This window comes from Nomia melanderi, chromosome 1 (genome assembly GCF_051020985.1).
Source record: "Nomia melanderi isolate GNS246 chromosome 1, iyNomMela1, whole genome shotgun sequence".
Classification (NCBI taxonomy): Eukaryota; Metazoa; Arthropoda; class Insecta; order Hymenoptera; family Halictidae; genus Nomia; species Nomia melanderi.
Window position 1 is genome coordinate 21,543,194 of NC_134999.1, and position 12,708 is coordinate 21,555,901.

At 32.2% G+C, this 12,708-nt stretch overlaps 4 protein-coding genes across 14 annotated transcripts; 3 read left to right on the forward strand and 1 right to left on the reverse strand.

Annotated features, from left to right (window-relative positions):
* The first annotated feature begins 193 nt into the window (after positions 1 to 193).
* Positions 194 to 1,622, forward strand: LOC143174742 (mitotic-spindle organizing protein 1). The gene is made up of 2 exons (XM_076369536.1): positions 194 to 594; positions 878 to 1,622. Exons 1-2 carry the CDS (start codon positions 578 to 580, stop codon positions 1,110 to 1,112), a joined length of 252 nt encoding a protein of 83 aa, XP_076225651.1. The 5' UTR covers positions 194 to 577; the 3' UTR covers positions 1,113 to 1,622.
* Positions 1,456 to 2,842, reverse strand: boca (LDLR chaperone boca). Its single transcript, XM_031976407.2, has 5 exons — positions 2,431 to 2,842; positions 2,231 to 2,305; positions 2,001 to 2,161; positions 1,781 to 1,925; positions 1,456 to 1,698 (listed from the first exon to the last, which is right to left on the reverse strand). Exons 1-5 carry the CDS (start codon positions 2,572 to 2,574, stop codon positions 1,618 to 1,620), a joined length of 606 nt encoding a protein of 201 aa, XP_031832267.2. The 5' UTR covers positions 2,575 to 2,842; the 3' UTR covers positions 1,456 to 1,617.
* Positions 2,843 to 2,858: 16 nt separating this feature from the next.
* Positions 2,859 to 10,241, forward strand: LOC116426790 (uncharacterized). 11 transcript variants are annotated; one of them, XM_031976280.2, is made up of 20 exons: positions 2,859 to 3,016; positions 3,264 to 3,455; positions 3,694 to 4,195; positions 4,284 to 4,580; positions 4,663 to 4,856; positions 4,954 to 5,272; positions 5,341 to 5,739; positions 5,812 to 5,890; positions 5,972 to 6,146; positions 6,234 to 6,366; positions 6,431 to 6,613; positions 6,986 to 7,063; positions 7,406 to 7,541; positions 7,618 to 7,742; positions 7,819 to 7,959; positions 8,046 to 8,236; positions 8,319 to 8,416; positions 8,498 to 8,706; positions 8,777 to 9,075; positions 9,168 to 10,241. In XM_031976280.2, exons 3-20 carry the CDS (start codon positions 3,763 to 3,765, stop codon positions 9,360 to 9,362), a joined length of 3,684 nt encoding a protein of 1,227 aa, XP_031832140.1. In that variant the 5' UTR covers positions 2,859 to 3,016; positions 3,264 to 3,455; positions 3,694 to 3,762; the 3' UTR covers positions 9,363 to 10,241. The 11 variants fall into 11 exon arrangements, with proteins under 11 accessions (XP_031832140.1, XP_031832146.1, XP_031832142.1 ...); XM_031976286.2 differs by having other exon boundaries at positions 7,639 to 7,742; XM_031976282.2 differs by having other exon boundaries at positions 3,699 to 4,195.
* A 161-nt stretch (positions 10,242 to 10,402) lies between these two features.
* LOC116426793 (Carbonic anhydrase 9) lies at positions 10,403 to 12,145 on the forward strand. Its single transcript, XM_031976304.2, has 7 exons — positions 10,403 to 10,706; positions 10,792 to 10,830; positions 10,913 to 11,080; positions 11,156 to 11,312; positions 11,385 to 11,490; positions 11,568 to 11,795; positions 11,899 to 12,145. Exons 1-7 carry the CDS (start codon positions 10,670 to 10,672, stop codon positions 12,070 to 12,072), a joined length of 909 nt encoding a protein of 302 aa, XP_031832164.1. The 5' UTR covers positions 10,403 to 10,669; the 3' UTR covers positions 12,073 to 12,145.
* The last annotated feature ends 563 nt before the right edge of the window (positions 12,146 to 12,708 follow it).

Sequence of the window (12,708 nt, forward strand, 5' to 3'; positions counted from 1 at the left end):
AGTTTTCTATCGTATCGACAAGAATACGTCACGATAGTAACCGTTTCGCTTGGCAATGAAATTTTTCGGAAAAAGTTGTTTGCTTTCTCGAATTTATTAAGCAACGATTCGAATAATTTCACCAAACTTTGACGAATGAAACGACATTCGAATAACGTATCGATCGATGCCGATTCGCTAATAGTTTCAATATTTTACCGCAAGCGGCGTCACAAGTATCGCTAGATACGTTTACTTTTACGAACATTGAATGTCAATTAAAAACGAAACGATCGACGATCATTAATGAGTTGTATTGATTCAGAGCGATTCACCGAATCGTTGAAACTTACTGCCAGAGATATATAATTCTATAAATTTTGCAAATCTGTATTTTTAGCCTAAAAGTTCATTTCGAGCTATGGTACAGTCTTCTAAAATATGACCTTGACATTTCGTGGTGCGAAACATTACGTTGAATTGAAAAACCGCGCGATTTCTCGGTGAGAACGAATGAATAAGTGATATTGCTCTGTCATCTGCGAAATTCTTTCCTTTCCCTTCGCATCGTTAGTCGTTTTCTAATGATAACGGAAAGATGTCTCATACTGGGGAGTACGTATTCTATGAAATAATTCCATTTCAATTTTAACCTTTCCTTACGTATTTTGTCAATGAAAACATCGAATGAATCATACCGTTGTCAGGACTAAGTTACGACGATCTGAAAGCTGTAACACCAAGCGATTCTGCGTAAAGTAATTTATACAGCGTTTTATCATCCTATAAAATGTCACTAATGTGCTCGTTCGTTTTACACATGTGCAACAGTCCTCATAATAATATGATTCATCAAAGAGATTTTATTGTCATTCTTTCTCTTATCTTTTATTCGCAGAAAAGATCGAAATCGAGCCAACATATCGGAGCCTGTGCACCATCAGATAAATGCGGCTCGAAAAACATTCCAGACATTGTATCAAATCTCAGAATTATTAAACACAAGCTTGGATCCAACTACGTTAGGTATATGCATTAGATTATGCGAAAATGGTGTGAATCCGTATGCACTTGCAACTGTAGTAAAAGAACTACAAAGAGAAGTAAATGCTATGAATAATCCACCTAATTAGAACTTCCAATAAATACCAATGAATTTAACTTAACAAAAGAATAATAAAGTTTTGCATCGCGTATCGGCAAAACGGATCCCTTGGCACATATCTTTTAAAATATATCTGTTAGTTACAATGAAGAAGAAATTTCTGTTTTATAATGAAGCAATGTTACATTGTTGTTCAATAAAGATAGCACCGTTGATTGTTTCATTTGTTGTTCGTATATCTCAATAGCGTAAATTAATATAATTAAATATCGCAAGACGATTAAAATGAAATTTTGCTTTTGTAAGAGTGGACTTCATGATTCTTCTGATATTCTTACATCTATGATGTATTGAGTAAAGTTCACAAAATATATAAATTACAATAATTTAAATTGTAAATCTATTTTAACATAGCGCGAAAACATAGAAAAGTTTATTTTATACATGTAGATCCTTATATATAAATACATACTATTTATAAAAATATACAAATGTACTATTTAATGTCTTTGAAAAATAAATGCCAGAAAAAATTACAGTTCCTCATTCTTCTTCTTTTTCTTCCCATTTTCTTGATTCTGAACATTTTTATTTATTTCTTTTGCAGCTGTACTCTACAAACAACAATAAATTTATTCTCTTTTATTGAACTTAATCGTATCTGTGAAATGTATAAACCATGCTATACACATTTACCTGTCTCTGTTGATCTCTGTAATAGGTTTGCCCTTCAAGGGTAACATGAGACAGTTCTGGTTGTTGCAGCAAAAAATTTTTTGCGTCTACCGCTTGAGATCCTTCGCGAAATAGGAACACGGATCTCTTTAAATCTATTGGATACCTATAAATTCACCGATTTAATATGAATTTTTAAATTTAATTATCATTTAAAAAAGCTGTACAGAAGCAAATTTACCTTTCAGCAATAATATGATTATTCTGTAAACTAGTCTGCCAAATCTTCATTATTACATCGGCATCTTCAGCTGAAATATCCTCATTAGTATCGACAAACATCATAACACCTTTACCCCTTTTAGTCATTTTAAGAACATTGTCAGGATTTGACATATCGAGCTGTGTAACATAAAATAGAACTCAATTAATATTATTATGAATAGTGATTACTATTTTATCAAAGTGTACCTTAGATATATCAATCTTTGGACTTGGTCTAAGATGCTCTGGTAATTCATCTGGTTCTAAGGGTTCCTCATTTTCCTGAAATATAAGAATATTATAATAACAAACTTACTTGACTCTGTACATTTTTACTCATTTTCTTTTTCTGTTTTCTTCGAATTACATGTATAATTGATAATAGAGTTCAAGGAAGGAAAACATACTTCCCACTGGTCTAACAAATGCTCCAAATCTGCATCCGTCATATCTCGTATATCTTTGTCTTTCCATGATTTCTTTTTTACCTCATTAGTAGCCCCCACGTAAATCAATAAACATATGCTACAAATTATAATTTCTCGCTTCATATTCGAATAGGTTAAATAGTTTTCTGATTTATAACTTGATACTTGACTTTCTTTACTTTCAAAGATTTAACGTGTTTGAAAGGCCATCGATTTTCTTGTTAGCTAAAATAATTTAATTTTTCGGAATTATATTTGAAATTATTCAACAAATTCTGCTCTTTATTGAAAAAGCGAATTTCATGGTAGGAATGACAACGATCAAGTTTCATTCATCTTACGATAAATACGTCGCGGCACAAATTACGAATAATAACGCCATCTAATGTTTCTAGTGTATCAAGGAAGTGTCTCCATCTAGCGTGATCTAGAATATAGCAGCTTAAGCAACAATATTTACGCTTTAACGTGATGATGTAAACTGCAGAGACAATATGTCATTTATACCATTGTTCAGCCCTTTCAGAGATTTCGAAATTGTGATCCTTTGAAAATTCTATAACAGGTACGACTCGTTTGTTACATTTTTCTTGGCACAAAGATTAAAAAAAGCTATTCAAGTTGACGATCTTACAGTATTCGAATCGAACCAGATAAGTACGTTTTCGTGTCTTTTTCTTGCTAAATCGAAATAGTTTCTGACATCTATTCAGTAGTTTATTCTACGCATCAGTAGAGAGATATGAAAGCACAGATTCTTACGGTTTCAAACTAGACGATCGAGTGATTCACGAATGACGCATATGTTTTAGAAGTTCTCCAACGTGGAGTGAGGAAACAACGAATTCAGGTTATCGAATTGCATAACGATGGATGATATTTTACGAGATTAATAGGCATTGATTCTTTTGGGAATATGTATTTTATGTTTTGTCTATTCCCACTAGCATGTATGGAGCTGTATCGCTTGTATCTTATATGACATAATTGTCTGTTTGTCAATGGTAATGTGGATCGACAATGTGTACTAATCTCATAAGTTTACTACTTTCTTTCTTTCTTTCTTTCTTTCTTTCTATTCAAAAACATTATTTATAACTGATGCAAGAAATTGTTAAAGTATGTTGCATTCGCTATTGATAATCATGTATTTTACATTGGACATTAAATATTAAAGTTACATAGAATTTTGCCAATTTTATTCTATGTACATAAAATAAGAATATATTCGTTTTCTTTTAGGATAGTATGAAATAAAGGCTCTTCCAATTTTAAGTGCAGTTGGAGTTGATCAATATACATTATAAAAAGATGAATGTGCAAGAAATAGTGCAACTTGGAAAATTATTACATCAAACTGGAGACAAAGTGTTAAGTGCATCCAGTAAACTCTCTTTATCAAGCTCATTACTCCATGACTTAAATGAATGTTTTTCTTTGATCGTAAACGAATCAGAAAATTTAGAATCTTCGTTTCAAGTGTGCAACAGTTCTAAGGTTGATATATTTAGGGTCCTGAAATTTTTACATGACTTTGTACAGAAAACAGTTGGCTTGAAAGTGACTCATTGTGCAAATAATCCTACGGTTCCTGTTGATATTGCAAAGTTTAGGCATTTAAAATATCTGGAGTTAAAGAAAATTAATATTAAGTCCGTGAAAGGGCTACAGAGAATTAGGGGTCAACTTGAAAGCATTATTTGTGCTGGAAGAGAAGGAGTTTGTTCTGTGCGTCAACTATTAGGTGATGTATTATTATATAATAACAATTTACTATAAATATTTTATTAATAATGAAAACTATAAATTAACTTGTATGCATGCAATTACAGTTAGTTGTGGAGGCGATGATGGCATCGGATTCGTCTGGAGTTCATTAAAACATTTAGCATTGCCTTATAATGCTCTGAAACAATTGGATACATCTATGGAGTTAGCACCTTGGCTACAGATAATAGACTTGAGTCATAATTTGATAACATCCGCGGATGAATTGTCTTGTTTACCTAATCTGAAATACGTCAATCTTGGATACAATAAACTGGAAGCAATACCTACTTTCAACAAGGCTGCATCTCATTCTTTACAAGTGTTAGTCTTGAAAAACAATTACATAGAGAAGTTGAATGGTAAATGATTATCTCTAATGTTTTTACATTTTATACATGCCTATATAAAAACTACCATCAGTGCAATGTTTTTCTGTGGCAGGTCTACAGAACTTAGAATGTTTAACAGAATTAGATTTATCCTTCAACTGTTTAATGGATCATTCAACGTTGTGGGTTTTGGAGAAAATGTCCACATTGTTGCGGATTTCGTTAGAGGGTAACCCTTTATCTTATCATCCGAAGCATCGATTACTATGTATAAAGTATTTGCATTCGTATTTAAGCGACAGCAAGGTAAAGTGTACATTAGGAATGAACGTAACATAATGGAGTCATATCATTTGATTGCTATCAAACATGGTATAAGTGTGAATCAAATTTTATTATTTAGTTTGTTTTAGACTGCTTACCATTGTCCAAATCAGAGAAGCAAATTATTACAGACAACCGTTCTTTTAAAATTAAATCCGAGCAATCTGCACCAAACGAACTGCTTATCTCGGTACATAGTTCGATGAATTCCAGTAGTTTGTCTGCGTCTACGAATACATCGACGTTCAGTGTAGACGGAGCAGGAATATCTACCGAAGCTAATCTAGAAAAAAGTTTTTCTAAAAGCGTGAAAAAGTCCAGTGTGAAAGAGGCTGTCATTGCGGAAGACGAACAAGGAAAAAAGAAAGTGGAATCCGATGTCTGTACTTCTTATTTAGGTAAATATTTTTAATTTAAAACAGTTGTTACATACAAATTAATATAATATAATCGCCACTTTGTGTAGAAACTTCGAAGCTTCATCTGGAGACAAAAAAACAAATCCTGGAATTAAGAAAAAAGTTTAACGAAGAAAACTGGTTAAGTAGTTACGCCGGCACTTTTGTTCAAGATATGGGTGCACAGTCTTTTTCATGTTCTTCATTGATACCGGACTCTGCAGTCAAAAGTCTAGAGGGAACAAATATTATATTAAATAATCAAGACTCGATGTTTCATTTAATTAAAAATACAGAAACCGATGTGATAGAAGATACTGTACGTTCGATAAACGAAAATAATGAGAGTAACGATGCCAAGGAAGTTCACAATGAGATATCAAACGAGGAAAATGTATCCGAATTATCGTCAAATGAAATTGCAGATAATTTTTTGCAATCAGAATCTCCGTACGATCCGGAAGAAGGTAGGTAATAAATAGTACAGTATATGTATAAATAAAATAATTATGCTTTAATTGTCTCGTATTCGTGTTTAGAAACAGGAGATTTATACTTGGTTCAAAAGAAGAAAAACGATCATGAATTAGAGGAATTATTCTTAATAATAACAACAGAGTAAGTGTGTAAACGCCATTAGTATAAGAAAAAATTTTATTTTGTACTTTTTAAGTAATGCCAATTATATAATTGGTGCAGTGACATTAAAGAAAGAGATTCGGTATCTGGAAAACTAAAGAATAGTTGGTCAACAAGTTCTGTGCTGTCGTGTGTATTGGGTAGAAGTGAACCAGTCACGGTAGATATAATTTTTGATACGAGTAGGGAGAATCGTCAGAACAGAAGATATTTTGTAGAACCGGAGGATGCAAAGGTAACACGAGGAAATGCTAATATAGAGATAGATGAAACCCAAAGTAGGAATTTACATGATGGAATATTATACATATAAATCTTGCAGAAAATAGTAACAACAGTTGGCGAAAGAATGAAAAAACGAGCAATATCGTTGAAAGTTTTCAAGTGCATGAAGTGTTCAACTCAGTTTTCTCAAGATACAGAATATGTTACCTCATTAAGTACATCTATATCAGGCAAGTTTTCGAACAAGCTAATGTCGAAGAAATTTAATGGTATAAAGTGTTTCTACTTTTCCAGGAACAAAACAATTGAAGTGTCCTACTTGCGAAAGTACTTTGGTCATAGAAACAGATGAATTATCAACACTGGACGCAGAAAACGATCTTACTAAAGACTCGCCAGAGAATTCGTCTAACGATCAATTTTCGGGAAACTCTGTAAAGAATAAATTACAGCGTAGCGATTCATGTTCCAGCATTGGTAAATATTACTTCAACTGTGTTGCATGGACTTTTTAATTGTAAAACATGTAAGAATGAACAAAGTTTTCGATAAAAAAAAGTTCATAACTTATTATAAACGTATGACATTAGCAAGGTAATGTTTTTTTCATGTTTTCTCTGATACAATAACCCAAGTTTTTTTTGCAACGTAATAAGTTGAGTATAAATGTTTGTAAAGATTAACCATATATTCATTTATTCATATGATACTGTTTTTATGACATTAGTATCTTCTAGTTTTTAATCAGAATAATATTTTTTTTCTTTCATTAAATGCGAACGCACTAATTATATTGCTGATATACATTTTATTATTGACTGGGACTATAACATACTAATGCCGGTGCAGGTGGAACGGAGGGTGGAGCTATATCCGTCACCACTTCTCTGGTGCACCCCGAATCTCACACTCAAGCTCAAGTCTGCTGTAAGCTTCAGCCACAATAATATATTACAGCACTCCCTGTTTTCTCAAGCTTTCCTTATGTCTACTTCTTAAAATCGACATATGTTGTTATACTAGTTGCTTGACTATTTAGATTATCTTGATTATTTAGTTAGTTCAAGCCCGTATTCTTATCGTGTCATACATTTAATCTTGGAATACAACGAATTACAACTTCACTAATTATTCTACACAGCATCACTATTACAGAGTAGTGAACTACTTTACTGAACATCAAATTAAACTTATATTAAACATTCACACGCAATAAATATGAACCGGCAGATTAGCATGTTCTTCAGTACTTTGTATTATTATCGACAGGTTCTGCTACGAGTTTAGAAGAATCTAGAGAATCTACACCATCCGTGAATGCACTAAATAAAAAATATGAAAGCGATATCGAAGTGCTTAGTAATCCAAGTCAGAGTAGTATTGAAGTTTTGGATGAAGCCTCCAGGTAAGCCAAGTTTTCAGAATTTCGTTTAATATTTTCAACGAATATTATTTCACCTCCTTTCTTATAATTATCATAGAACTCGTTTAACCCCGCACAGAAAACGTTCCTCGGAAGAAAGACGTACTGCTGTCGCTCCGTCTCTCTTAACAATACCAGATGCAGCACCAATTATAACTGGTTTGACCGAGAGTAGTTCTTCAGGTTTGCTGCAGTTTTGATCGTAACTGGTTTAAGTAATTGTTGTGAAATAATATATACTAATACATTATTATTACAGGTTCATTGACAGATAGTATTTGTACAGCGTATGAAAATAAAATAATTAAACATTCTAATGCAGACGAAAAATCTCTTAACAATAGCAATGACAAAGAGACTAAATTTGCACCTGTAACAAATTTAACTTCTTTATTAGATGGTAGGTGAAATTACAATATCCTATCGATACTTTAACCGAAAAGTGTACAATTACACGGTAATTTTTCGAAATATCGAATCTTGTAGGTTTACTTCAAAGTATAAAAATTGACAGTAATAAGCCATTAATGATGAAAACGAAAGAGACGTCACATTTCATGGGCAGCGGTGTTCAGTATTCTTACACGGACTTCAGCAGTATAGATCATAGAATAAAGTTACATATTATTTTGAATATATTTGAACACGAAAACGAAGAACTTATTCTTTTACTTAGGGTAATAAACTCAATGAACTGTACGATACAGTTATTAATGGGACGTTAAATAGAGTTTCCTCTGTTCGTTTATTCATTTTCAGGCAGACATTCTTATGCAGAATGCGGTGAACACGTTCCCTGGTTGTTTAGTTTTATCCACATCAAAAGTTTATATTCTTAAAATCGATGGATTAGAAGGGTAAAAGTAATAACTATTAGATAATATGTAAGTGTCGGGGAAAAACTTTTAATTTCTATATATATTCGATTTATACCATAGAGAGGATCCACAACGTTGGCTGCACAAGGAAATCAGTTGGACAATGGACAGATTACGATCCTTGGCGCCGTTGCCATTCAAACAGGGCGTTTTGATCGAGTTGAAACAGCCTCAGAAATTGAATGATGATCAATTAGAGTCTACTATTTCATTCTTGTGTATTCTACAAGATTTCCAGAGGACTTCTAATTTTCTGTTTTACATTACCGGTAAAAGAAAGAAAAGTTTTACGTACAACGTAACCGTAACATCGTTCGAAAGTAAATTTTTTGCTCGTAGATACATCTTTACCACCTAGTTGCGAAGTCGAATTTACGGTGCCAGGACATTGCACCACATTAATGCATCAATTACTAAAGCATTGCAAGAATTATCAAGATGGCGATGCTGTAAAATTACTGGCATTGTTCTCTTCTGGCCTATTAAAGTTTCAAGATGTGGAAATGCAACAAAAATTGTCCGGTTTAATCGTAACTGCATCCGTTTTAGTGATATGCAATATGCAATGGCTGTTGCCAGGTAATAAAGAAGTGCCGCGTGTAATAAGGGAACAATCTGTGAGCAATTTAATTGGAGTAGTGAGTAGCAAATATAAATTACTTACATATCGACATTTTCTAATAACTATATTCTTTCGCACATTTTCTTTAATTACTACATTTTTTCACAGGAACATTGCACTTCATCGCTAACTTTGAACTTTTTGGATGAGGTAGCAGGACAAGAAGAATCGTGGGTTCTAGATTTTGTTTCTGTAAGTGCCGCTGAGACTGTTATTAATTCTGTTCGACCACCGTGGGAAGAATTGTTCTGGATTCCTTTGCAAGTGACTGTTTGCAAAGGACAAGATACGACAAATGTGTGAAATGATTTGCAATATCTATGATTCTAGTCGAATGAAGTATACCAAGCTATTCGTAAACGAATACAGTTCGTTAATCAATATATTTTTTCATGCTTACTTAGAAATATCACGAAAGACAGCAGGCAATGTAATCTTACAATATTAATTATCTTATTATTATTTTTCACTCGCATCTCTCTCACATGTTTATTTCAAGCACTAATACAAGTGAGATTTCAACTGGTGCTATTAAAGGCCATGTTTCAACTGTCTAAACATTAAAAAAAAAAGTTTTCTGTTTCAATAGTTAGAAAATTAAATGCTGTAACCAACATTAGAAGTTTTTTTTTCATCTTTATGGTGCCTTGAATTATTTAATACAAAGAATATTAACATAAACTCGTGTATTTTTATATTAAAGAAAAAGAGAACTGTGCAGAGTTTTTTCAATCTAAACCTGTACGTTTTATGACGATATAAGAAAATATCTGATACTGACGCTGTATTGTGTCAAATAGTTAAATTGTATACAATTTTTATAACATGACACGCATGTGCACAATGAACTAGAAATAACACTGTTTGTAAAAAAATCATATAATGTACCATAGTTGTGTATCGCTATCAATCTGTGATATATATTTTTTAATCTCTTCTTGTGTGTTTGTGGTTGTCTGTATATGTATGTTGTAAAATTATATAATAATACTATTTATAATAAAGCAAAGAAAACATGAGAAGCAATTTTAAACATGTTTTAATGTTAAATGCAGTTTAAATCTTTACTTGTATTAATTATCGTCGTTGCATATCAATTAATTGGTAATTCAAGTAGCTCAATATATTGAAATAATGATAATGATTTGTATATATGCAAATAAATTGTTATCGTGACTGTTATACATGTGCATAACGTTTTTATTATAGTACTGTGCTAAGAGAAACTGAATAGAGTTATTAGAAAATAAATATTGTTTTAACGAGAAATGAATAATTTATTAACGTCAACTGTGTGTAACGTGTAAAACGAGGTGGAGCGTAATGAATTTAATGAACTTAATAGATAACATATGTACAACAGGTGTTATAGTCGGTATATGAGTACTTCAAGTTCGTGATACTATAGCTCTAATTGAAAAGAAACATACGGAATGTGTATATTGAAGATACTGTGTCAAACAGCGTCGACGTTGATAATAGAAAATGTAACAAGTACACGAAACAGTCTGAACTGGAGATGCTGGAAGTAACTCAGTACGTTTTTTGGATCTGTTCATGAACTTTAAAGTTAAACTTTGTTACTCGACCAAAATACTTTCTAATTTAAGATGAACATCATCAAACTTATCAATTTATTGACAACCAGTAAGTCCAGTAACACATTACTCATTACATATTTGTTATTCGCAATGTATTATAAAGAATATCAATGTTAACACTGCCCTTTTAGTATCACTTGTTAGAGGGCATTTTGGGTACAGTAGAAAGGGTATGTAACATGGCACAAAAAGAATCTTTGTTTAAATATTCACATTTTGTAAAGAATCTGTATACATGTCTGTATATCATAGATCAATATATGTGGATTCAAAAATTCAAGATGTGCAGTGGAAAGTTACAGTCTCCTGTATCAATATCATCATCTAAATCAATCGCTGTTCCTTTACCAGCCCTGGAGGTGATCGGTTATCATGATTATCTTCCAGGTACATTGCGGCTAAAGAACAATGGTCATTCAGGTAATTAGATTAAATTTTTAAATTTTCAGTGTGTCTCGCACAATTATATGTTTCATTTTAAATTTATTCTTTCAGTTACAATGAGTACAAATAACAATGTAAAAGATGAACGTTTACCCTACATATTCGGCGCTGCGCTCCCTATAAATGAAGAGTATGAGATAGATCATTTACATTTCCATTGGGGTGCAAAAAATAACAGGGGATCTGAACATGTGTTGAACGACGTTAGGTACGATATAAAAAACAAATGCACGAAAACTACAGTTCTTAATGTACCGACTATATTGTATTTCTTTCTCAGATATCCAATGGAGATGCATATGGTTCATAGAAATAAAGCATATTCGAATCTATCTGATGCGCTAAATTATGAAGATGGTCTTGTAGTTTTGGGTATCTTTTTCCAAGTAAATAGATAACTAATAATACTTCCATAAAACATAAACAGGCTTGTGTTAAGTAATATAATAAAAGTTCTGATTAGTTGCAGGAGAAAGACAACAGATTATTGTATCCCATATTGAATGGATTGGCAGGAGTACAATGGTTGAATACGGAAACAAAGTTAAATACCTCGATAACATTAGCTTCTTTATTACCCCACAATACAGATGTATTTTATGTTTACAAAGGTTCGTTAACTACACCTCCGTGCAACGAGGTAGTAACATGGATAATATTTTCAACTCCAGTCCCAATATCTTTTACTCAGGTAGCTTCTTTTAATATTTCATACTTCATATGCTGCAACATTGTATAAATTAATTATTTGGTAAAGTTTTGCACATTTCATGACAAATATAATATATTTTCAGTTAAATAAATTTAGATTACTTTTCAACAAAGAAGGTTCATTAACAGATAATTATAGAAGATTACAAGATATAGGACTTAGAAAAGTATATGTTAGAAGACTAAATTCATATTTAATTGCAAAATACAATGGAACAATGTTTAATGTTACAAATTTAGATTGGTTTTGGCGTTAAATATATCCTTGTCCAAACAAAACTTAACAAATATAATAATTTTGGCGTTATTTTAAAATAAATACTGTCTCAATATACTCATTGTTTTTTATATTTTATTACACCAGCTGATCTTTTACACACCTATGATTATGTAACAAACGAATGGGTGTGACTGCTCGTTTGTCATATCAGTTGTGTTCTGAACAGCATGTGTTTTCTACTACCGACAGAAACTATACCAGCAAGTATAGTATACTATAAAGTGTCCGCGAACGAACAGAATGCGGAGGTGGAATTAGTGCATGGTGAAATCTAGATAGTACATGGGAAGAAGCTTGACAGTCATACATTTTCATACGATGTCATTCGAATCACGCGCGAAACAAACATTATTAGTTAATAATCCGATATAATCAATAATTTTCGAAAAAGTTCGGCGAAAACGCAAGAGTAGCGGGTTCCAGTGTTAAGGAAAAAGTTGAATCGATAGCATGAAACAATGGGAATAATTAAGAACATTCCATGTTCATGAACAACAATAATCAAGGATTACGTTTCATGCGCTATATATTCATAGCTGTAATCCCATAGAGCATATATAATTCGTATCTAGGTTATGCGGTACTTTTTCGTATCGATCGATTTCATTTTTCT